Genomic DNA, 27,433 nt, shown 5'->3' with positions numbered 1-27,433 from the left:
GCATGCCTAGATGTTGTGCACGAGGAAGAAAGAAATGGCCTGCTGGACAATATTTCAATAGAGGGCATGGAGTCAGTGGTAGCAACAGAGATTGTATCCTTACAGGAAACCCAGTTTGCATCTCCAGAGGCTGCTGATATAAAAACACAAGGCGAAGCATGCAAAAGAAGATGTAGATAAGGAAATCCCTAATTCCTTGAGTGCAAGAGGGAAGAAACAAGGTAATAGGAACCTGAGTGTTCATTACTGATTTGCCACCAAGAAATACAGTGACACTGGTAAGGATCAAACAAAAGGTGTCCAAAAATAGCTAATCCGTTACAAACTCAACATTAAGTTGGACAAAGTGAGTAGCAAAGTTCCAAAGTTGGTAGCACCTCTTATGGAAAGAGTATGGAACATGGAAAAATTCCTTCCAATAATAAAACCAGCGATGCGATCAAGATTAATATAAAGGAGGTCCTTTTGAAGGCACACAGAACACATTAGTTGAAGAAGAAATTTCTGACACTAAAGTAGAGAAAATCTGATTATAATGCTTGCCTAGTAATTTGGTAGCCATAAACCCACGATAGTCCTCGGAAAAGAAGTGTAAAAGGTCTGTTGCAGATCAACACATGATTGGGACTGAAGAAAAAGGAAAGGAAAGGCATAGGAAGTCATTACAGAGGACTAGCTTTCATAGTTAAGCTCTTTTACTAAAAGTTGTAGATGTTCTTCAGGTATAAAAAACAAAATAGAGAAAAGATAATTTTATTCTCCGACTTAGCACCAGAAATAATGTGTTATTAAACATCATCAGCAAACAATTTCTAGCATGAGGATGACAAGCACATAGACTACAAAACTGAAGGTGACCAGGAGAGGAAAGGAATATATTTTTGAGACTGAGAGATGAAAGATTGATTGATACATTCCTGGATAGTAGAATGGTCAAAAGAGCTCTGGAATAGACGAAGTGACATGGGCATTTAACACGACGCAGGTCACCCCCACTAATGATGTGAAAAAGAACAGAGGTGTGGAGTTGCTTACTGTCCCTTGCTTGTGTAGACTGAGACAGTAGAAATGGCTCTATTCGACTGCCATTCAGAGGAACATTGCGATCCCCACAAAGGTGGACAATCCCTGTCCGGGTTAAGCACTGCTTGGACAAAACATTACCTTAATTGGTACAAACAGCAATTTGTATTTTTTTATGTTTGTTTCACTTTATCAAAATAGGCTTCACATTGTAGCAGCTTTAAACTTCACAATGGTGATGCTTTGAACAGGCAGAAGTAGAATATTAGAAAACAATGCATTCTATCTGAGGAAGTGAAACTGAGCTCACAGTCCAGAAAATAGTGGTTGTAGTAATGTATGACACTCTAGAATTTCATGTAGAAAAAGTTGGTACTTCCCTACTGTTAATTGGTGAGCAGGTTACTGGGGTACTTGAGGGTAGGTGGGTGTTTCTTTAGAGTTAGGAAGATGTGATGCAGGAATTCAGGGAGAAAGATGTTATAGTACTTCATATGCTGAGGTCTAACATAGTCATCATGTTTTTGGTGAAGTAGTATATGAGAAGGAGGAAGAAGAGGCAGATTTGAGTAGGTGGAAATTCAGGTGATGATTCTGGACAAGAACATATGATAGGCGATGCAGAACTGAAGGTTGTGAAAGGGAGGCAACAATATTCTCAACTAAGCCTGAAATTGAAGGGATGTGAAATTTCTATTGCCAGATGCCCAGGACATATTGTTTGGGGTCAAGGGCAACAAGCTTTCATGTTTATTCTGTCCTTGGGACAAGTAGGCCTAACCCCCAGCAGCACAAACACTTTGGCTACAAGTTTACAGAGAAGGGAACTTTCTGTAGTTGTAGTTGAGGTAATGTGTGTTCATGTTAATGCTGTTCAAACTTGTATTTAAGGTTCATTGATGAAAAGCCTTCATTAACAGGGTGAGCATTGTAAATAAATGTTTTAATGTCACACTGCATTACTGACAGTGTTTCCAGTAAAAAAAAAAAATTTTTTAAAAAAAGTGTACACAGCTTTTAAAAGTTTAACAATATGAGGATAAGTATAATGCTCCCAGAATGCTATCTGATTAGATGCACATGTTTGCAGAAGCCTGTAAGCAAGAATGATGATTCTTTGCTTTCAAAATCAAATGTTAAAATAAAATGCAAGTAGGAAAAAACGTTATGCTACTATGGCATTTTTGGTGCTATTTCTCCGTAGCATCATTTAGTGAAATGTGTTGATGCATGCCAGTATTTCTAAAAATTATTCCTAGTGGAAAATCAGTGTAACCATTTTCAACAGATTATGGGAAGCATGAAAATAAACAGGCACTGGCAAAGCCAACCGATCCGACATTTTTTGAGTCTCTTTTGGTTTTGTCAATGTGTGTCTTGTTTTGACATGGCTTTTGTAACACTTTATTGTTGTGGGAGCTGCCAGGCCCTCACCATTGTAACAAACACTGGCAAAAAAAAAACGTTTTTGGTCTCACCAGTCACAAGTGGCATAACAAAGGCCCTGCAGCCCCCCTCCAGGGGAGTACCCTAAGAACAGCACCTGCTCTTAGTGAGTCTGGAGGGGGGGGGCTCCAGTTTTGTTAGGCCACTGATTGCCACAGTAGTTCCTGGCACTGAACAAAACTACTTTGTGTGCCAATATGCTTCTTGTAAAAGAGCAGAATGAGGTCACTCACGGTAATGCCAGGGAATAGATAGAGAGAGAAATAGAAGTTTAATAAAAACAAAATGTCTTTGTTAATGTCAGACCTAATTAGGGACCAACACCTTAAAGAAAGTCACAAAAGTGCACCCATGGTATATGTCTTTGAATTTGTGGCTTTCATGAATTCACAAGAACTTACAGAAATAGAACAGGAAATCATACTCCTAGAAAAATATTTGTGAATTGTATTTTAGCACAATCAAATATTCATGTGTAGATTTGCTCAAGTGAAAATCTATTGAGCTTTTACAAGGTCACCTTCCCTCCATCCACTTTTTTCCCAACCATGGAAGAACTTCTACTTCTGTCATTGTCGGGAGTACATTTTCAACCTTTCTCATTATGGTTAAATCCTTAAAACATGCAAGTTAGTAGGTTTGCAGACTTAAAGGCATACCTGCCCTTGAACTATTGCTTACGGCTTCCACCAGCCCCAGTATGTAGATCTACGGAAAGGTGGCAAAATAAGGAAATTGCTATAGTAGGGATTAAAATCGCAAGTTTTCGAGCCCTATTATAGTAGTGGCTCTGGCATAATCAGAGAGGCTATTATCAGAGCTTTCACATAATGAGATTGCTGCCATAATTTGTTGCTGCACTACATAGCACCAAAGGAACAAGTACATTTTTTTACAGGACAAGTAGATTTAATGTCAAGAAGCAACCTGTCCCATGGACAAGCAGATATTTTAATAAATGTCACATCCCTGAATTGTAGAAGAAATGGCACAAGGTTCTACGTAGGAAATGGATAACATTCGGCATGCAGTGGACTTGTTTCATCCAGTGGTGATATACTTAAAGGAAATGAGGGCAAATTTTCTTGAAGATGAGGAGGGAGGAAGAGAAGATAATTTTTTAAAGTAAAAAAGTGGTAGAAAAGCAGCAGTAAAATATGAGGTCTCATTGTGAGATGGTGTATATGGAGAAGATGCATGGCCAAAAAACGTGTTTGGGTGAGTATACCTGGTTAGTATGTATAGTGAAGCTGGAGGAGTACAAAGAGACAGAGGAGAAAAGGTCTATTAGGTAGTTCATCCAGCAGAACTATGTGCTTAGTTGCCCTTAAGAAAGCCATTGCTGTTATAGGATTCTGCAATGTGATTTTATCAAAGATGAGAGAGTGAATATAGAAGTGAAGATGTGTATAGCAGGCACTTGTATCGAACATGAAGGTGTTGTGAAGAACTGTGCCACTACTGTACCTTTTGGGAATTTTCCACTGTGGTGGATTTCTGAGGTTATTGGTTGAGAAGTAGTGGGAACAATTCAATTAAGTTCTAGATGAGGGGGACAGAGAATCACCATTGCCATTCCACTGAAGCCCCTCAACTGGGGAACAATTGCGCCAGCAAGCACAATCTCTTCCACCACTTCTTAGCACTCACCCCATAGCACTGTCAAAGCTTTTTTTTACTGCTGTCAGGTCACTGGACCGAGTACCAGAGATCTGAACTCCTGATTCGTGCACAACACAAATATATCAACCAAGTGGCTGTGTTGAATGCCACTGCTTCTATTCACAAACACAAGGAATTATCACCATATGTCTTATTATCAGCATAATTGGACTACTGATTGTCATCTTTTTTCAAACAAGACCAACAACATGAATACTGAGAATCAGAAATGCATATTTACGAAATAATTGTATCCCCTTGCACCACGCAACGGTGCGCAAGAGCTATGCAACTCTTAAGTTAGATTTATAAAGCCATGCAAGCCTGCCTTGATAAATGTAAACGAGTGCAACACAACACAAATCGCTGCATTTCGTTACTCTGCCCTGGTAAGGCATTCAATGGGTGGAACATGGGTGTTCCCATACATTCACCCATGGATTTGGTCCATTCCCACAATTACCATTACTGGTAGACCTGGGAATTCATCAAAATGCCATGCAGCCCCAGGTGAGGTATAACGAGGAGAAACATCTTTATTTCTCCTCATTACTTCCTCTTTCTATGCATTCTGTATTCTGTGGCACACACTGAAACAGAAAAAGGTCTCTGAGGATTGTTTTTGTGGCAGGAGCTGTCCTTCCCTTCCTGCACTCATACAATCCTGCTTACAATGCAGGCATGTTGGCTAGGTTGGCAGCAGGCAGCACATTGTTCGGCAGCATAGGCAAAAGACAGGAATACGCCATACAACGTTAAGTATGGCGCATTCCTGTCATTTTACTCAGTGCAGTGCAGCTGCGGGATTTTTATTAAATATGCACCAGATATTTTAAGAACATAAGTGTGTGTGTGTGTGTGCGTGCGTGCGTGTGTGTGTGTGTGTGAGAGAGCGAGAGAGAAAATGAGAAAAGGAAACGTAGGTTAACTGAGTTGCCTTACACTGTAGAATAATAATTACAAAAGCACTTTATTTAAAAAATAAACACTTTCCTGAGTACTAAAGCTGGCATACTAGCTACGAGGAAGCATCATTTGAAGTGAAAACTTTTCTTTTCATAACATATTACATTTAAGATGTTGTAACATTTGGAATATCTCCTCAGAAAGCAAAGATTGTCCTTGAAACATCATACACGAACAGAAACGACGGACAGAGGGCTATTTTACTGGAAATTGTCATTCTACACAAGGCCATCTACAAATCTTTTACAGCAGATATGAATCTTGGTGCGTGCCCTCTCTCATACGCTGGGTAGATTTATATGTCCAAAGTCCAAGGACTAAATGTTGAACAATTCCACTAACCGCAACAACATATAAAATGTGCAATAGGGATCAGAATTGAGCGAGAAGCAGGATATTCAAGACAGCCTTGGAAAGACCCACTAATACAAGGCACAGTAATTTTATGCTGAAATACGTACATCTTATGATTTGCTGATGCACCAAAAACATGCAGTGGGTTCAGGAACAGTATTATCCATTAAAATAATGCTTTTTTTGTATGGAGCTTAAAAAACAACAGAGAGGACATAAAGCACACGTTGTTGTGAAAAAAAAAATGCACGTTTCTGAGCACCTTATTCAGAGGAAAATTCACATGCTTGTTATTTTTCGCGCACCTGCACCCAAGGACATTAACAGAAGAAGGACGGCTCAACTGTCATTTTCTGAGGCACTTTAGGCTGAGCAGCTCAGTCGTAGTTCACAAATATTCTCATGGGTATATCCTTACCTTTGAGTTTGAGGTCCACATTGTGCCTGAGCCAAGGGTATATGCCGTAGTTTGACATGTCCTCAGGAATAGGGTTATCATGTATCCAGCCGCCACAGGCGAACTGGAAGAAGTTGTCGCAAGGGTCGACAGACTGGTTCAGTTTACTTCGGATAGCGGCAGCTGCAGAGAGGAAAATGTTTCGGCCGTGAGAGACATTTTAAACAGGACAAATGCCATCTTTTCCCGAAATTTCTGTCTAACAAAGGTAGTACTTTCAATTAGTGTATTTTATCTTTATCACTTGGTCATCCAGGTCTTGGTGAAATGTCTGCTCAAACAACTGGAATTCGTGTCCTCAAAGGACATTAAATAGTAAGCTATTGTAGAGGAAGCATGTTCCGTGCTTGATCAGACATTAGACATTGACATTGTTTGCTTGAGTGTCACTTTTACAAAGAGCACGGCCGTTGCTTCAGGGGGTGTTTAGTGTGTTACACCCCCAAATAAATGCATTCTAGCCTGATAGTTGGGTCTGCGGGCCCTGAGTCGAGTCTGATATGATTGTGTTGGTTTATCTCATCCTGCTTTGACTAAGAGGCTTAACTTATTCATTTTTTGACAAAGGAACATAAAAATATACTGACGGGTTTACCAATAAAGTAACACAGTTGTGCCAAAGAAGCACTCCTTGAATGGATGCAAATGAACTACTTTTTAGAATTCACACAGTTTGGCACTTGCAGGTTTGGAAAGGGAAGGCTGGGTCAGTCTCAGATTTCCAGGATACTACTGACAATCAAGTCACCCAAAAATTGATAGGACGAATGCATGTCGATTGCCAAACCACTGGGAATCCATTGGGGTAGCACTACAAGCAATTGTTTTTCGCCCACTGAGCCACTCTACACAGGGGGCCATTAGGGTTTGGCAGAAGGAATAACTACAGACAGATGAACACACTTTACTTCTGCCACACTGTATTTACTCCGTCTGCCAAATTTAGAGATGTCCACCGGCTCTGCACTCATCTCTATGCACTAGCGAAAACTGCCGTCGGAGCAGCTCCTGTCCATGTAGGAAATGTTTGAGACAGCTCCATCAAAAATGACAGATGGTGGTCACATTGTTTCAAAGTTTTCTATTTTTCAAAAACAAATATCTAAGTTGAGGGTTTGTTTTTGAAACAACTGAAAAAACGAATGACCCACACATCATGGGAGCTTCCTCCCATGTTGTGAGAGGTCACTTTTCTATTTTTATTGCCCCTCGGTGCAAGGATATACCTGGCAGTGATGGACAGTAAACAGAAAGCTATCTGAACATCCACTCTAAGTAGTGTGGAAGGTCGGATGGCTCACGTCTGATGGCGCCTACTCCATCAGATATTTTACAAGAACAGAGTACATTTTACATATACCAGGGAGGGAATTATGCGGCTGGGGAGGACTAATATATGTTGCAGGATTCACTAAATTATGCAGCAAGAAAAGGTGCATTTTGTGATACTATCACGTCATTATTTTATCATTTTTGCACATGGTAACACTGGGCAACAATTTCACCATACTACTCCTAGTTTAACACATAAATGCAGCAATGAGCTATTTAAAGATGACCAGCCAACCTTTGCAAAGGGCTTTCCATCGCACGACAACATGTGTTGCCATGTTTTGAGAAAAATGTGATCAGTTTGCTGTAGAAACATTTTTTTGTTCAAGTCTGCAGATGAGGAAGCAGATGATTGATTATGTGGCAAATGGAGTAAATCCATAAATATGTGGAAACACCATCGTTGAAGAATCTTATCATTCCAGTGACCCTGACATATATATAATGGACAACATTTAGGGTAATTAGAAGTCATAAATGCAGACTTATATTTTCCTTAGCAACTAATATGTCTCTGAGATTCACAGATAAAAGAGCCAGCTCCAAGTCTTAAGGACCAACACAAGCTGAGAAACTAATCTGTCTGTACAGTCCATCCACCAGAGTGAGGTAACAAACTAGTGGCTTAGTCACTTATGGTACATACCCAATGGCAGATGTGACATTTACAGATGAGAAGAGCTTTCAACTGTGACCCTTATGATCCTCCTTGTAACATCTGTACTCATCTTGTCTCTGTATCAGGGAGGTCAGAATTTTTACACTGTGCATAAATTACAGCTATCGTACCTAAATCCTGTAATTTTATTGGTATCAATTACTACCTTAAATCCCCCTCCTGTGACGTCAAAGGGCATGTGATATCACTTTATTGTTCAGATTAGTTTAGTAGTATAACGATTTTTTACAGGGTTAAAGCTGGTATATTCAAGCTACTAAAAAGTAGAGGAGACACTCAAGTAGATTTACAGGCCTTATCTTAGGTGAATATTCACACAGTAGGTACATTTTAAATGAAGACCACCAACATACGTCAGGGTCCGCATAGCAAGGTCTATGATAAGGGATATATGCTCATAAACATACAAGGCTTAAGTATAGCTAAATAATATTTGTTAAAATAAAGTTGTACACCCTATTTATTTGTAATACACTTGCTTTGTTTACAACACTGTTTATGACTGTTTGTAAGCATGGGATAGCAATGTAACTGATGCATAACTGCTAAGTCATGATGAATGTGGATACAGGTTTTTTGTGCCCCTTCCCTACTTCAAGAGGAACTATTGTGTTCTTAGCCTGTCATCTGGTAGCAGACGAGGGCAGAACACTACATAGAGAAGTTACATAAATCACTCTGAGAACATTTGTTAGTGTTGCATTTTCAGGATCTGTCACTTGATATCAAATTCAGCTGTGGGTTCAATGGCTACTGGCAAAACATTTGTAAAAGTAAATTATTAATCATCTATAATTGTCTACAGCATGTCAACGACATTATACATGGAGATAAATTGTGGCTCATAAAGGCATTATGAAGAGGACAGAGAATAGTTGTAAGATATTAGCAGTATAAGAGAATCCAGAAAATTGAAGAGTGGATTAATGAAATTAGTAGTTTGGCTATCATGGAAAAAGTCTCTTAGGTAGTGAGAAAAAGAAAATGCATTTTCAATAAGGCATGGGCCAGGTTTCTGATAACTTATAAAAAGTGAAAGAGAGAAAAAAAGAAGAATTGATAGCTATGCTTATTACTTACTCAAACAGTTCCAAATATACATAAATTATTTTGTCTTAGAGATCTCAGAGGATGGAAACTTAGTATAACGGAATCTGTAATTGCAGGCTGGTGTGATAAATGTATTTTAATACGTTGTATGATATAGCTTGTAACATATGAACCCTAAGACATTTTTCATTCAGTTTAGCCTTAGGTCTTCTCAAATTGCTAATAGACATTATTAGTCAAGAGAATTTGATAGATCATATATTTGACCAAGCAATGCTTTAATTCATTGAATAAAAAAGTTATTTTGTAAAGAAAAAAAGTAAATTATGCCGAATGGGTAAAATAGAGTGCGTGAGCAGACACATGTCTGAGAGTTTTTCCTTAGTTTAGGGCATCCAAAATACCATAGGCCAGCAATTCTTAAGCTGGGGTCCGTTGACCACTGGGGGTCCATAGCACCTATTCAGGGGACTGCAACTGTATAGAAAATTAAATAACATTAGCAGATAAATAAGGTGTATTTAAATAACAAAGTAAAGTGTAAAACTGAAAAATTAAAAACACTTTGTAAATGTGAAGGAATTTGAAATTTGAGGTTAGAAGCTGGAATCCTTAGCCTGACTTGTTGGAGTAACTACAGCAATTGAGGGACTGATACATGCAGACAAAAACAGCATGAATTAGGAGCAAAAAGACAAAGTGATATGCTAGAATCCAGCCTATTTCTTGGTCTTTTAGAAGTAATATCTTATTATGGAAAGCTCCAGCCTTAAACTTTTGCATATATATTTGTGAATTAAATAAAATATTAATATATTATTTTTTAATTGCCTAGGCCGGCATCCCTTGCTTCCATTAGTGAAACATTGGGGGTTCACAGAAGTCAAAAGGTTAAGATTCGCTGCCATAGACCACTGATGAATTTAATGGTTCTAACTGAGATGTCTGTTTACATCTTAGTAAGGTATATGCAGTAGATCCAGTCACCATGAGAGGATTGTTGTTTGAAGAAATAATACATATGGAAAAAATGTCCTTCTTTTTAATGTGTCACAAGCAAATAAAGACTAAAAGTATCAAGATTGGGAAGTTATGGGTTGGTTCCCCAAATGGTAATTTCAGGGTGGTCTCTCCAAGAAGGTCTTTTTTTTTAGTCCAGGGTGGTTTCTGCTTCCAAATCAGTTTTTCTGAGATTCTCTCCTCTGTTGTTCTCTATCCATCTCCCAAACACTGATGCTTTGGGTAGAATGTTTTATATATGAAGGTATTTGCCTCATGAGAAATGTTACTAATTATGCTCAACAGAAAACTTATAAATATACAGGGATGTTGAACTTATTTATGTTCGATGGCAAAATCTAGTATGAGCAAATACATGGGGAAGTTTTATTTTGGGTCATAGGAACGAGTAAACAGGTAACTTTGGGGATATTAAGAGTGCACACCTAACAAATGGAAATACATTATTAGGGAAAAATGCTAACTAAATGACACATATACCTCTTACTTTAGCCAAAGAAAGGACAGCTTGAAAAATCTATTATTGTATTTGTCTGTTTCATGTTTTCTTTTTATTTACATTTGAGACTGTCTAATTTCTTAATGTCTGCACCAATAAGATAAATGACTGAATGTAATTGCATCATATCAGTCAAAAATTAATATTAAAACACTGAACAATTTCTTATTAGTAATGCTTTTATTTTTATGTATTCATCTGCAGGTTTGTGATTTGTTCTGCATTACAGAATATTGTGGGCCGTATCTATGAGGATAGTTACGTTGCACTCGCACCACTCAATGTGGTGCTTGCGCAACTTGAGCCCAAAACCATGTGATTTAAGAAGCCATGCAAGGCTACCTTGTATGGCCCTGACTGGCTTCATAAATCTGGAGTGAAGCAAAACAGCTCAAATCACTGTATTGTATTACTGTGCCCCAGGGAGGCAATCTATGGATGTTGTGTGGGTGTTCCCATGCAACATTCATGGATTTCGACACATTCCTAGATTTACCAAAAGTAATAAACATGGGAATGCACCAAAATACTATGCCTCCCCATGTGAGGCTTAACTAGGAGATTTTTTTTTTTTTTCTCCAAGGTACTTTATTTTTCTACGTGTTCTGCATTCCCCAACACACATAAAAAGAGGAAAATGCCTCAGGGGATTGTTTTTGTGCAGGAAGCAGGGGTGGCTCCTCTGCTAAGGCAGAGGGGCGTCGCTCCACTGTTTTTTCCAAAAAGGAAAAATAAAATGATAATAACATACATTACATTATTATCATTATATTTTTCCTTGTAGGACAGGGCGGGGCTGGGCTGGAGGGAGGGGAGGGGGCCCGAGGAGGGCTATGTGCACACAAAGTGCGCATGTCTTCTTGGCTGGCTGTGTTCAGCCGGCCAAAAAGACATACATACTTTACATGTTCTCTACACATGCACAGACTCCCACTCCCAGTCTGAGCGGTGAAGAAAGCCGCTCAGACTTATCACAACACTGCTGTCAGTAGCGTTGTGATTGTCTGGGAGCCTGTGCAGCCAGGAGGAGGAAGGGGATGGAGGGGGGACAAACGTGTCTCCCCTCAAAGGTAAGTGTGTGTGTTTTTTTTTTTTAAGTATTTATTTTTTTAAACCCCTCCACCCCTGTCCCTTGGCGACCTGTCCTGTCCGCCACCCGTGTCCAGTGGCAGCCACCACTCGATAGAAGGTGTCCCTTACTGCACAAAAACTACCCTCCTTACAGCGCAGGCAGCCTTGCAGGATGGTGCAAGGGTGCCTGCAATGGCGTTTGGCAGCCAAAGCGGCACCAATGCAGGGACAAAGACAGGAATTCCCCATATTTTTTTCAAACATGGCACATTTCTGCCCTTTCCCTATGACACACCTCAGTGCAGGAAGGTGACTTGCTGCACTGTTTTGCGTCACTTTGTTATAAATATGCCTCGGTATTTATAAATCTGCGACTGGACTGGAGAATTAACTGAAGAATTCAGTGAATTTAAATGCATTAATTCATTCATCCTCTACTGTAAATGCACCTTCAATAATACAATTTAGATGTTCCACTTTACATTAATAACGTTAAGGTATATGTATTGTCGATTATAGTGTTATATCATGCCTATAATGCATAATGGTACTGTCGAAATCATACGTTGCCACGTGCAATTTAATGTAATGATTTGCAATGTAAAATCCAACCACAAACTATGTGATATTTAATATTATCCCAAAGACATGATCATTCCCACACTTTTGATGTTCTGTCTTCTATAATCCACTCTCACCCAGTTCCTAGGCACCATAAGGTTCTGTGTAGAGCAAATAATGATTGAAACATGGCTATTATATTATTACAACCCACAGCTAAAGGATATACATAAGTGCAACTCCTGTTTCTATGGGGAAACATCCTATACAACGAAGTCTTGCTATAGCAAGACTTTTCCAACGAGGCAAGAACAACGCAGGTGCCTTTACAACGGAAGGCATAATAACGCAGGTAGGAACCATGACATCATTGTTAATGTAAGCAAAACCACGCTTGCATTAACAACAACTCCCTTTTTCTCTGCCTTAACCACGCATGTGGTGAATAACGCACATGAGTGGTTAAGGCAGAGAAGAAGGGAGTCAGCATCGGGAGAGAACGCAATCAGGTAAGTGGGGCTAGGGGGTAGTTTTGTTTTTAGGGTGGGGTGGGGAGTCGGGGTAATTTTGTTTTTTGGGGTGGGGGTATGGGTCATTTTGTATTTAGAGTGGCAGGGGTGGGGTAATTTCTTTTTAAGGGCAGCGATGGGGGTGGGGTAATTTTGCATTTAGGGTGGGTGGGGTGTGGGTTTTTAGTGGCGGGGGTGGGGGAGGGGTAATTTTGTATTTAGGGGCGGTGAGGGGTGGGATTTAGGGCGCTGGAGTGGGGGGTTGGGATAATTGTGTATTTAGGGTGGGTGGGAGGTACGGGGCTTTAGCGGCAGGTGTGGAGATCTGGGTAGTTTTGTATTTAGGGCAGGTGGGGTGGATTGGGTTTTTAAGAGTCAGGGGTCGGGGTAATTATGTATTTATGGCGAGTGGGGGTGGGTTTTAATGGGCAGGGGTAGGGGTTGGTGTGATTTTGTTTTTAGGGGTGGGGTGGGGGGTCGGGGTAATTTTGTATTTAATGGTGTTCGGTTTTAAGCGACGGACTGGGGATAATTTTCTATTTAGGGTGGGTGGGATTGTATTTTTGGGGGTGGGGGTCGGAGTAATTTTGTATTTAGGACGGGTGGAGGGGATCAGGTTTTTAGGGGTGAGGGTGGGGGGGGTCGGGTTAATGTAGTTTTTAGGGATGGGGGTTGTAGTAGGATGCAATCAGGTAAGTGGGGATGGGAGAGGATTGGGGGTAGTTTTTAAGGGTGGGGTGGTTGGGTTATTTTATTTTTTAAGGGGCAATGGGGGTTGGGGTAGTTTTGTTTTTAGGGGGTGGGGTTCGGGTACTATGGTTTTAGGGTGGGGCGGCAGTTAGGGTAATTTTGTTTTTAGGGGCTGGGTGGGGGGATCGGGGTAGCTGTATTTTTAGGGTGGGTAGGTGGATGGCATGCTACAACCACACATGCTGTTCCACACATGCCTTTACCAGGCATGCCTTTACAACAAAAAATCATTGTAAAAGCATGCGTGGTAAAGGAATTTGTAGAAACAACGCAGTCATTGTTCCGACTGCGTTGTTCAGGCTTGCGTGGTTGGCGCATGCGTTGTTCCATCATACATCCATTTTTGTGTGGTTATGGGAGGTTGTATTCCATAAACATGTTAGTGTGGCCATTGTCCAAACACCAGAGGGGAATGACCCTTCTAATAACATGCATTAAGAAGGCACTGGTCTTTAAATGTTATGCTGCAAACATGTTTGGCACTTGAGGGCATATTGATGAGGGGGTTTGGCTCGTGTTTGCACCAAGCAACGTGATACATGCATGATGGAAACACCAAATGTGATTTATGAGGCCTTGCAAGTCAACTTTGTGTGGCCCTGAAAGACTTCGTAAATCTGATGTAAAGCAACGAAACGCAAGTCGCTGTGTTGCCTTACTCTCCCCTGGGAAATCATTCCATGGGCATTGCATGGGTGTTTCCATGCAACTCCTCTGGTAAACTTGTGAATGTGCCAAAATGCTATGCCTTTCCATGTAAGATGTACAGAGAGAAAACTCTTTATATTGCATTGCTACTTCCTCTTTCATTCTGTAGAAAACATAGATAGAGGAATATGCCTCAGGTGCATCATCCTGCACAAAGACAATCCTGCATGCTATAGAGGCACCCTTGCACCATGGTGCAAAGTTGCCTGCGTTGGGGCTTGGCAGCAAAAATGCACTAGTGCAGGGAAAAAGGCAGGAATGTATCATATTGACTTAAATAAGGTACATTCCTGTCTTTTCCCTGTCATGCAGTGCAGCAAGGTGACTTGCTGCACTGCATGCCCTTTCTCATAAATATTCCCCAACAAAAAGCTCTTGAAGAACAAAACACATGTACCTGGAGCTAAGAAAAATAACCATTGGGAGAAATTAAGAGTTATCAAACTGTCCTTAACTGGAAGAACTTCACCATTGCAAAGATTGATCATTTTCATTAGAAGGGGCTGGGAGGGCTATTCAGTCAATTTAAACACATAGCTGAAGGCTACTGGTGAGCGCCAGTCTTGTTTTGAGTGCGGCTCATTGAGGTTTTTGCTGTGTACAGTGGTTCTTGGGGGCAGTGGCTAAGCACTAAAGGGAGATGGATCTTGCAGTTATGAAGGCACTGTTCTTTAAATGATCTGCTGCAAACAGTGAAATGTATGTGCCTCGAGCTAAAAAATGAAATATTTAATTTTCAATTTAATTTTCTAGCTATGTACAAAGCTAGAATTGTATAACAACTTTCAGAACGATACATGCCCCTTTTCCTATGCAAAAATGTTTACTTTAGTAGAAAAACTTGGAATTAAACCAATGCTAGGTCATGTGAGCAAATATATTTGGACAGAGTGGAAGTACTCCACAGCAGAGAGCCAGAGCACACTGTACAGATCACTCTGGTATTAACATTAATATAAGCTACTGTCTGAGTAATTGTATTCTCATGTAAATTGAGACTAGTGGCACTGACATGGCCTCATGACACTATAGCTTTATTTGAAGGATTGGTGGCTTGGTCTTGTATGTGTGGTTGGGTGGTGTACAGTTTTCATTATGTGCAGTGTCATGGAAGGATCAAAGATGTGATCTGATAGGATTGCAGAAAACATGATGTAGTATCTATCTGAGCCAGTGACACAGAAAGGCATGTTGGATTGTTTTTACATACTTTGCACTGTGAGGAGTGGGAGCTGGAACTTACATATGATTGGAAGGTGCATCTATGTTGTGCCCTAATTGTGAAGTGTTTTGTGTCATGCATGATTGCCAGAGATGGGTTCTGATTATGCCATTGTACTATACAGCATTTTTATACTATGCAGCATTTTATTATACTATACAGCATCTTACCCAACTTTTATCATACTATACAGCATCTTACCCAACCAGCAAGACAGAAAGGTATGTTACTCTATGAAAGCTGTGAATGTTTTTACATATTTAGCTTACTCAGTCCTTCCATTGATTATGTGCTGTTGCCAATAAAATAGGATGCAAACAGGAGGTAAGTGTTTTAAGGGCTTTATTAGACAATATGTTTGCACAGCGTTTTGATTTTTTTATAGCTTAATTATGTGCATTTAATGAATCTCTAGATATATCTTTTCATTTTGTTTGGGATTCAGTTAAAGCTGCTTCCAGGGAAGCTATTATTACGTACGTTTCTAACAAAAAGCAAATTCCAAAAATCATTAGATATCGTAAAACTTATTAAAATAGTAGAACACTCACACTTTTTGTCCACATCTAGGTCATGCTTAAATGAATTAGTACAAGCCAAAGAATAAAGCAGGTGTAAGTTTGGCAAATTATCTTAAAGTAAAAAAGATATAGTCAAAATAGAAACTATTTTATGAGATGATTCCTCTTCTATTTTTTAAGACAATGATATTTTGGCTGAATTTACCACTACTACAGAGCTCTTTATGCACCAGAAAATAATTCTCTACAAACTGATATAATTTCATACCTATCATCTAATTGTAAAGAATTTGAATTAAACACTCATTTGTCTTCCCTTGAAGCAGACATCTCAGTTCAGGACATTTGCACTGCAATCAACTCTATTAAAAAAGGCAACGCTACTGGACGTGATTGATTCCCTATCAAATGTTATCTTCATTTCTCCAAAAAGTTACTTCCTAAATTGCATCAATTAGTTCTAATCCTTGTCTCTTTCAAAACACCCGTGGTGCTTTTCAAGAAGCTTTAATATGCCTTATCCCTAAAGATGATAAAGATCCTAGATTGTGTAGAAATTACAGACCAGTCTCCATTGTTAATTTTATTATAAATCTTTTTCCAAAATTCTCGCTTTATTCCTAGATCCCCTCCTCCCAAATTCAATTGGCAGGGTACAAAGTGGATTTTTAAAAAGCAGACATCTTTCCGAAAGCACCAGACTCTTCTTTGATGTCTTGAGCAAATCCAAAACATATAAACATTCCTTAGCAGCTAACTTTCTAGATGCTGAGAAGGCTTTCGAATATATGAACTGAAGGTTTTTATTTTTACTCTCACTTGATTTGGTTTTGGTCAAACGTTCATTAATCAAGTATACCTTTCATATTCATCTCCTAAAGCATCAATTTTTGTTAATGGCTTAATTTCTACTTCCTTTTCTCTGGCTAGGCTGTCCTCTTGCCCCTCTTTTCTTTATTTTTGCACGCAAGCATTTTTTGTCCAAGACTCAACAACATATTAGCATACACGGTTATAATGCGTAGATAAACAGATTAAGGGCCTGATTACAACTTTGGAGGAAGGTGTTAATCCTTCCCAAATGTGACGGATATACCACCAGCCGTATTACGAGTCCATTATATCCTATGGAACTCGTAATACGGCTGGTGGTATATCCGTCACATTTGGGACGGATTAACACCTCCTCCAAAGTTGTAATCAGACCCTAAATTCTCAATTTACGTTGATGACATTCTTCTATATATTTCTTCCCATAATTCCTCTCTACAACCATTTTTGGACACAGTCTCTACTTTTGCCTCACTCTCAGGTTACAAGCTTCATTCTGACAAATGTGAGATTCTCCATCTTAACAAATTGTGTTTTTTAAAATGATTTCATATCATTAGACTTTCTTTTAAATCTGGTAAAAAGTATGTAGTTTGGGTCTTTGGTTTGCTGATTCCTTAAAATATGCTGTCTCTCTTAATTCTTCTATCATTCTCACAACTGTATCCACTCTTACTTTCCAATGGCATCCATTGTTTTTTTCATGGTGGGTTAGGTTGGACTCCATGAAAATCATGTTTTTCCCATTAACACCCTGTCTTCCCTTTAAACAAAAATATGCTATCTCAGCTGCTTTCTTATGGGACAATAAAATATCTCAGATGTCTCTCAGCAGATTACAACACACTAAACTACAAGAAGGAGCTAATTTTCCTGATTTCCAATCATATCATAATGCCTTATTTTTAAACATTCAGTCCTTTACCAAAAAGATCAGTAAACAAATAATTCCCCGTAACGGACTGATTTAGAGTTATTTTTTTATTCTCCCCTTATCTTTTTCAGTATTTTTGTCTTTCACTTAACACCCTTCTTCCATGTCTCTTCCTCTCCTAAAAAAGCCTTGAACACTATTACATGTTTCTACTTCTTCTATCATTGATCTATTTCTTCATCCCTTGATTTGGTACAATAAACTCATTAAAATCAATAACAGAGCTGTATTGATCCTGGCGAGATAAAGGTTTATTATGGACACCTCAATTATTTCACGATCAGTCTCTTATCTCATTTTCTCAGTCTCAATTCATCTTTAATTTTCCTATCTCGTATAAAAAAAAAAAAAAATTGATTTTGGTAATTTCCAATTCTCATTCTTCCCTTTGTTTAATCACCACTTCTACTTCTTCCCCTCTATAACCCTTGCTATCAACCTTGCTCACAGCATCCCATAGCAATAGTATTCTTCCTTCCTCCACAGATATTAGCCAGAAAACAATATTGGAGTTACAATGGAAAACCTAGTTACAAACCGCTTTTCCTCCTTCTCTATGGAACAAAATATAAGTCAAGAGACACATAAATTCTAGTGCTGCCAACACAACTCATAATCTATTTTTAATCTACAACTGATTTAAGGTTGTCCCAGCTATCTTGCACAAATGTAATCCTACTATTCCATCATCCTGCTGGTCATGTAATGTTTCTCCTTCAGTCATAAAACATGTTTTTTTTCAAATGCCCTACCACTCATCAATTCTGGTTAAAGGTCCGGCTCCAAAAGAGTTCTGTCTTTTATACCCACCTACCTTTCACCTTTACAAATTTGTTTTTAGGATGTTTTTCGGACAATTGGAATGATTGTGCTTTTAAAGTTCATATTGTTTATTTACTAATTGTAGTGGCATTTCAACAAATAACAAAAGATTGGAAAAATCTGCTTGGTATATATATATATATATATATATATATATATATATATATATATATATATATATATATATATATGAGAATATATATATATATATATATTGTAATTTATCAGTTGTAGTTAAATCACAGAGAACACACAGAGAACCAACTCATGCAGTGGGTAATCAATCAGCAAATGGGGGCAGTATGTCAGTTATCAGGAAGACCCATCCTAGGACAATAAATACACAACAGCAGTATGAACAAGTAGTTTAAAGTAAAGGGGAAATATTTGCAAGCTCGTTGAAGAACATGATATTGGGGAAGGTCCATACATAAAGAGTGTGACATCTAGTTACAATGTTCACACACAGATGTTAACACAGCTGGTAGGCTCTAGAGACAACAGTTATTCCCGAAATGGTTGCCAAATGCTTTAGCCCAAGCCATAGGACGCTGCTATGTGGCACAGAGTTCACTGCTGGTGCCACATTATGTCATACTTTTCACCAATGCAGCAACAGGTTGCCAACACATACTGCCCCATTGTAATGCAATCTCCTGTTTTGTCAACCACGCTATTACAGTAAAGCTGCGGACCCCCTTTGGTACATCATTAACATAGCCCAGTAGAGCCTAAACAGTGACCGGTGCAAGCACAGTCCCTATCATTAAAGAAAGCTCTGAGAACAACTTGCGTCAATACTCATCCATAAGGTGACAGGTCCTCATCAAGTGTGCAAAGTCCACCTCTTTGACACAGCAATTAAGGCACTGAGAGTGTTTCGTCTGGAATAATTTTGCCAAAGCACTAGGCATGGTGTAAGCTCTGTTTAAAACAATATAGTGTATACATTTGTGTCTGTGGTTGGGAGGGATAAGTTTTGTCTGTTTGCAACAATGCTGTCTGGAAAGGGGCACCGCATTTTGCGCTTCCAGGCCATTGTGACCTTCCCATTCCGTGTCAGCAGCATATCCATACAGGCACGGTAAAGTCTAGCAACCAATCTGCTCCTTGTATCTGTTAACACCAAAGTTAAAGGAGGAAACTCCTCCGAAGCCAGCAGATAAGGAGGGACCAGTGCACACAGCACATTATGTAAGCGCCACAAAACAAAGTGGTCATGTGTGTAGCATTTGTGAAATGGGCATCATCGGCATGTGAGAGGACATGACTAGCTGGGAAAAGGTCTTCAAACATGTGTAAGTTGTGCTGTAATAGCGTACTTTGGACCAGTTTCTCTAGTGTAATGTGGGGCCATGGATTATCTGCCAAAGGCAGGGTGAGCAAGAATAGGAGACCTCCCCCGAGTGTTTGTCTGAGTTTTCTCCACGCCCAACTGGTAGTCAAAAGTGTTTGAATATCAGAGGCATCAAACTTGATGCCATTTGGGGGAATGGAGCTCAACTGGAGGTTTTGCATATGGGATTCATGCATCTGCGTGGTACCAATGATATGCAAATTGATATTGTGCAGCCAGATAATATAAGTGGAAATCTGGTAATCTGAGCCCCCCGCATTCAAAGGGAAGCACCAATGTGTGCCAATTTATCAGGGTCCAGCGGCCAGCCCAAATGAGTCTTAGCAAAAGGTTCCTCAGGGTGGTGAAGAAGTTATTGGTGACTGCCATGGGTACATTCAGAAAAAGGTACAAAAACTGGGGTACTACTAGGATTTTAATAATAGTTTTACAGCCCGCCATAGAGAGAGGTATCTGGAGTCATGTCTCGAATTGAGTGGCCAACTTATTAATGGCAGGACCATAGTTCAAGGGGAGCACCTGATCTTTTTTCACAGTGTATTGTAATGCCCAGATACTTATTTGGTCCATCACACCAAGTCCGGTGGTATTCACATGTGGCAGGTGTAGTCATGTTCATGAGAGGGAACAACTCAAACTTGACCCAGTTTATGTTAAATCCTGAGAATCTGCCAAAGCGAACAATCTCCTGCATAGCAGGGGTCAAGTTGACTTCTGGGCAACAGACAAACAATAATATATTATCCTCATAAAGTGACAGGAGCAATGGGTCGGGCCAAACTGCAGGCCACTATGCATGTGTTTCTCCTGTAAATGCTGAATTAAAGGGTCATTGGCTATAATAAAGAGAAGCAGCAACAAGGGACAACCCTGTCAACTTCCGCTAGTTACAGAGAAGGACTAGGTAAGGGAGCCATTAGCCCACCAACTGACCACTGGGTGGGAATACAATACCACGATAAGTGCGATGAATCCAGACGGGAGCCCCAGCTTCTGTAGCATCGCAGGCAGACAGGGTCACTTTTAAGAGCTGAATGCCTTCTCAGCATCTAACAGAGCCACAGCTGCCAGTACATTTGAGGATATCATGTTTAGTACCGGAAAAACAGTGCGCCTTTTCAACGACATGGATTGAAGGGGGATAAAGCCCAATTGCATGCACAAGATAATCTGGTCCATCAGTAACAACAATTGTGTCATAAGAACTTTAGCTAGGATTTTATTGTCAAAGTTCAGTAGTGACAATGGGCGATAGGAAGTGCAGTGGTGTGGGTCTTTACCTGACTTTAATAATGTATATGTATGTATATGTGATTTATATAGCGCATTAAACGAAAAAGATATCCAAGTGCTGACGTAAAGAGGAGGACACAAGAGGGAGACTAAGAAAAACAAATGAGAAAAAGAACGACTAGAACAGACAGCCATATAACAGGAGAGAACAGCATCTGCCCAGCTACTAGATAACAAAGTCACCACTGCCTCTCACAGCGAGGGTGGCAGGACCCCCAATTCAAGGGCTTCTGAGTACATTTCCAAAAGATGCTGTGCAATGTAGTGTTTGAAGGCCTTGTAGAAAAACCCCATGAGCCAATCCAGGCCGGGTGCCATGGACCTATCCAAGGAGTCTATTGCCTAAATTATATCCTTGCTAGAAATAAGTTCACTTACAAATTGTCTCTAGGCATCAGTCATCCAAACCTTTGCAATTTCTGACAGGCAGTCAGCGAAAGCAGTGTCATCACTGCTTGCTGGAGAGGTGTACAACTGCGTGTAACATAAACGGATCTAATTAAGAATGCCACAATTATCAGTCCCTCTGACCTATCACATAGTTGTAGCTTTGGAATGTAACCACTGCAACAAGGTGGGCGTAGCAGTCTCGCCAGTGCACGGCTAAGATGTTCTCCCTTCCCATACAATCGGGTGCTTGCATATTTCCCAATGAAGGCTTCTTCTCGCTCAGCCAAGTCTCAATATTCATCCAACAGAGTCGCACAGAGGTCAAACAGGGGCCAGTGTAGCTGCTGAGTGTCAACATAGTCAATATCGCTCAACATGGATTCAATATGGGCTAACTTGTTACATATATCCTGCAGTACCCCAGCTTGTTTGGATAAGCATATCCATTGTATGTACACCTTAAAGGTGTCCCATAGTGTAGCCTGTTGAGAAACTGAGCTTGCATTCAACTTCAAATATTCCAACTTGGAGTACTGAAGGTCAGAACGGAACACCTCGTTGTGTAGGGCAATGCTTTGAAAGCACCACAGGTGCTCTTTGCACCCCAGAAAGGGGGTGCTCTGGGCACCCCAGAAAGGCACTATCAGGACCATCTGCACTGAAGAATGGTCTGACAGCATAGGCGGAAGATGTTTCACATCCCCCAGCGAAGAGAGACATTTGCTGATACAAACCATAGTCTATGCGAGTTCACACATTGTGTGACACTGAATAAAATGTGTACCGAGGAGTAGAAGTAGGTTTCAGGTGCCAAGCATCCCTTAGAATGTAAGTGTCATTGATATCACTAAGGACCCATAATGCCTGTGGCTTGCCACTCACTGCTATAAAAGTGGAGTCAAGCAGGGGGTCGATAGTCGTGTTAAGGTCACCTCCCAGTATTTTAAGATCTGCATACCCATGTCCTGTCATGGAAGCAAGGTCTTGAAATAAGTCTGGGGGTCTATATTTGGAGTGTAAATGTTGTTAAAAGTAGGCATTGACCTGCCACGTTTCCTGTAACAATAACATACCTCCTGTTGTCATCAAGAATGCCAGCAGAGGGGTGGAAACGGAGACTCTTGTCAATTAGAGTGTATACTCCTTTGAGAGTATGTACTAAAGTTTGAGAAATATCTGTGCAGGCCCCAGGAGGAGGTGAATGTTGCGGAGTTTCCAGGTGGGGAGATGTGTCTCCTCTAGGAAGGCAATTTTTATGTCATGCCAGGCTATATAAGAAAGCACCTGTTTGCTCTTACAGGGGTTATTAAGATCTCTAATGTTCCAGGATAAAAATGTGAGCTCAGCTATGTGATCCTGTCTTTTTCATGTTACTGTCATCCAACAATGTGTATAAGTGTGAGCACAACAGAGATCCGTCTCCTTTCATGCAAACAATATCTGCAAACAGAAACAAAAATCACAATAACATCTAATTAACACCCCCCCACCCACATTGGCCTCCTGTCAAACCAGTGAATCCCAGAACAAACAACAGAAAAACCATATACCACAACAATCTCCAAGTCAGTATACTCTTCAGGAGGTGGGCATAGGCTAGTTAGAACATATACTAACCCATTATTTTTAGCTATCAAAAGAGGCATTCTTTGGTCACTGGTAACTATTTTACTTAATTTCTGAGCTTTAGCTGCTAACCTACATCAACCCTAAACTGAAGAAATCTCTAAGCTTCCTTGATTTCTCTATTTACTAAACTGATTTATGTTCCCATATTGTTTCATTTAACTATTCCATTGTCCAATTTACTCTACACTGTTACTATTTTGATGTTTTATATTAATTATTTTCTTCATTAATATACAATTTCTTATGACATCTTTCTCTCCCTCTTCCCTTCTCCTCTCTTTCCTTTGACACTTTTGTTATATAGGTAATTTTTTATAATATCAATAGATATCTTAATCTTTGAGAGCACTTGGACTGAGGGTTGATGCTGAATGTTCCGACTGGACTAGTGCCAGCTCAGATTTGTAAATGGCTGTTTCTATACAGAGGAGCAAAGTGGGCCAAAACGATGGACTGGAATGCAGCCCAAGAAAAGGCCTGTGGCTGGGATTAATTCAACCATATAAATCTAATTCCAAACCACTTGTATTACACTCTACTTGTCGTAGTTGGACTCTTGCTCTAGGCAAGACTGCTGGTTTAAGGATGACAGTACTTATGTTTGTAGGCGACTATGCCAGTCCTACAATAAATCGCAACTGTTGTCCCAACCCTTCCGGCTCACAAGCAGCACTTCACCAAAGCCAAAAACAGTAAACTGTGATTTGTGGCAGCCTTTACGCATGGACTCAAGAGAATGACTGGGCTGCAACGATTAGGATAATGAACAGTGCAAGAAACAGAATGGTAAAGACAAGAGTCATTAACACAAAGACCCCCACCATCTTGCAATATCATGGAATAACATGAAGTGTGTGATATGTCCTAATACCTTAGCATGATAGGCCTAACCTCTAACCTAAAAGCGAGCTAGGTTTGTTAAACCTAATCTGCTGATGCCATGCACATGAGAAGAGCCCCCAACCCTTGTTAACTTGGAATGAGGTCTCTAGCTCAGACTCCGTAGAAACACGAAGACTGGGTCAGCGTCAAGGCGACGTGCAGCATCGACAGCAGCGATGGCATCTGGTCGGAATCCCTCTGACTATCTGTTAAAGTGAGGAGTATTTATACAGATCTACTTGGACCCCTGACGTAGGTTTGTACCAAAACAATAGATAACAGGGCATGCTTGGGATGGTAATTAATATAAACAATTCCCTTGAAAGCATGAAGAGGGAAAGTACCTAAAGTGAACACCTCCAGTTTGTCTTTATCGCTTGATCTTGACGTCTTAGTGCAATGACACTGATAACGCAAACTAAAACATGGGCCTAACTCAAAACAAGGCAGCCATCTTAAAAGATTTAGACCCTCATTTCAAAGTTGAAACCGCTGTGCGGCCGCACTCCCGGAGGGCCTATTTGGAGATCCACGCTGGGCCGGCGGGCAGAAACCTGGTTTCTGCCCGCCTGCCCAGCGGGGATCTCGGCCGCAACACGGGAGCCGGCTCCAAATGGAGCCGGCGGTGTTGCGGCTGTGCGACGGGTGCAGTTGCACCCATCGCACTTTTCACTGTCTGCTATGCAGACAGTCAAAAGCTGCATGGGGCCGTGGCCCCTGTACTGCCCATGCCCCCAGGGGCCCCGCAACTCCCCTTTCCGCCAGCCTTTTCATGGCGGTTCAAACTGCCATGAAAAGGCTGGGAGGAGGGGGACTCGTAATCCCCTGGGCAGCGCTGCCCTGGGGGATTTAAACCGCCAGGACAAAAGTGGCGGGAAACCACCGGTCCCGGCGGTGTAACCGCGGCGCTTCTGCTGTGGTCGTAATTCCCAAGGAAGCACCGCCAGCCTGTTGGCGGTGCTTCCGACAAAACAGCCCTGGCAGTCAAAGACCGCCAGGGTTGTAATGACCCCCTTAATTTATAAATGTTCTAAAACAGAGCAAGCTAAGTAGGGTAAAAGTCACTGGGTGACGGGGGCATGAGTCTGCAAGCCACAGGCTAAACTAACTCCTGTATCCCATTAAAACCAACTAAGATTCACTACACAACCTTCTTAATCCAAACTTTTTGAATGTACTTAGTTTTGTGTGTGTTACCAAAGGGTATTATCTGGCCCATGAATACCTACACTCAGTTACCTGGTGTCTCCCTGTGGAAGAAAGTCCTTCAGTGTACAAACAAATAGGACAGAGTGTCTCTCACTGCCTTATTCTTGTTTATGGGTATTCCTGTAGTTCAATATAGTTTTTTCTTCTAAAAAGCTTCATGAAACCTTTCGGTATTTTTCAATGATTTGTTTACCTAAGTGGGGTACAAGCGATGAACATTTCAAAAGTGCTTGCTCTATTGCCACTTTAAACAATTTGCATCATATTTATCAAGTGTTTTGTATCACCCTTGCACCATGCAAGGGGCCCAAGGTGAAGCAAAATCTATAATTAGATTTACCAAGCCACGCGAGGCCTTCTTGCATGGCTCTGCATGGCTTGGTAAATTTGGAGTAATTCAAGGCAGTACAAGTCACTGTCTTGAGTTACTCTACCCCAGCAAGGCATTCCATGGGTGAGCATGGGTCTTCCTGCATATCTACCCATGACTTTTGGCACTTTGTCAGATTTACCATGAGTAGTAGACCTGGGAATGCGTCAGAATGCTACGTCTTCCCAGGTGAGGTGTAATGAGGAGAAATATCTTTGTTTCCTCTGTGCTGTATTTTGCAGCAGACAGAGAAAGAGGAAAAAGCCTCAGAGGACTGTTTTTGTGCAGGAAGGTTCCCCTTCCTGCACAAAACAATCCTACCACTAAGGCAGACACCATTGCACCATGATGCAGGGAGGGGTGCCTGCAATGGCAGAAGGCAGCAGATTGTGCCCCAGTGCAGCAACAGGGCAGGAATGTGCCATATCTTGAGAGATACAGTGCATTCCTGTAATAAAACATAAGGTCACATCCTATCAAGCAATAAATAAACAAAGATTGGGATATATATATATATATATATATATATCTCCACTGGAAAAAAACAAAGGTTAAAGTGACTTGATAATTAGATACTGAAAAAAAAACATTAACGTACATTCTTTTAAAAAGAACCTTAGAAAATCACTTTAAAAAAAACACTGAATATATATTTTGGTGAGCTAACTATAACTTGCGCCCCTTCATGTGCTGCTTAAGACCTTGGATATTACATTACTCATGAAGTGTTTAATGACATAATTGCTGACATCATTCATGACATCTCATGTGGCATCACTGACAATGTCACAAGTGATGTAATAAGCAAGGTCATAAGCAGTGCATGGTGGAGATGGAAATTTTAGTTAGGTCACTGAACTATAACTAGAAAATGTTAGTGTTTTTTAGTTTCTAAGCGTTAGTTTTTAACGCATTTCAGCACCTAACTGTAATATTACTTTAACCTTTGATTTGTAAGGGAATTTGTAGGTTATTATAATGTAAGTAGACATCTTACAACTACAGCATCACTTTAACCTTTGAGTTTTTTCTGTGAATATCTGGGGTTTTTAATGTTTGGAAGATCATATTGTCATATCTGACTATAACATCTATTTAAACTTTATTTTTGTCAGTGCATTTCTGGCATTTTTTTGACATTTTCCATCATCACCTCCACTGAGCACAGCACTTGGCCATTCGCAACCAGCTGTTGAGGGTGGCAAAACTACTGAAGTCTGCCCTCCCTGGTCAGCTTGATGCTCCTTCCATTGCTCCCCTCCTACTTGTCCTGCATTCGTCATCTGTGTTCCCTTGCTCCAATGTCTGCACTGTGCTGCCAGCTTGCTGTCTCTTCATCAAGCCCACCCTCTGTTCTCTGTCTTTGTGCACCAGTCCCTCTCACCTGCACTCTGTGGTCTACCTGCTGCCTCTGCCTCTTTCCATGCTGCTTTTCGTTCTCCATGTGGGTGCTCCTGCCTCCCTCACCTGCCTTCCATGACCTGTTGTGCTGCCCCTGCTCATGCAGACCTGCCCTCTCTTGTCAACCTGCTATCCCTATCCCTAACCCTGCCGCCCAACCCCTGCCCTCCATTCTCCATGTTCATGCCCCTACCTCTCACTGCTGCCTGCCATCATCCATTGTGGTGACCCTTCCCATGCAGTCCTCCTTACCTTGGTCAGATTGCTACCCCTGCCACCCTTCTAACCTGCCCTTTGCCATCTGCATGCCCCTGCCTCATCCATTCAGCACTGTGTGGTAACTTACTGTCAATGCCCATGCCGGCCTGCCCCTCCCAGCTTGCTGCCTCCTGTTCCTGTCACCATTCCTCAAATCCCTTTTTTTCCTGTGACCAGGCCCCTGACCCTCCTTCCTGGCCTCCATGGTCCATTGTGCTGTTGCTGCC

General features: G+C 40.8%; 1 protein-coding gene across 1 annotated transcript in view; it reads right to left on the bottom strand.

Moving 5' to 3' along the window:
* PHEX (phosphate regulating endopeptidase X-linked) overlaps positions 1 to 27,433 on the bottom strand; it is a 1,559,577-nt gene that overhangs the window by 1,348,585 nt on the left and 183,559 nt on the right. Inside the window, exon 3 of the mRNA XM_069204739.1 lies at positions 5,870 to 6,031. Within this exon, the coding sequence (XP_069060840.1) occupies positions 5,870 to 6,031 (162 nt within the window). The remainder of the gene's footprint in view (positions 1 to 5,869; positions 6,032 to 27,433) is intronic.

The sequence above is a fragment of the Pleurodeles waltl genome, chromosome 8, assembly GCF_031143425.1.
Source record: "Pleurodeles waltl isolate 20211129_DDA chromosome 8, aPleWal1.hap1.20221129, whole genome shotgun sequence".
In the NCBI taxonomy this organism is placed as follows: domain Eukaryota; kingdom Metazoa; phylum Chordata; class Amphibia; order Caudata; family Salamandridae; genus Pleurodeles; species Pleurodeles waltl.
Note: the sequence above shows the minus strand (reverse complement) of the source record. Positions and strands in the feature narration are given on the sequence as shown.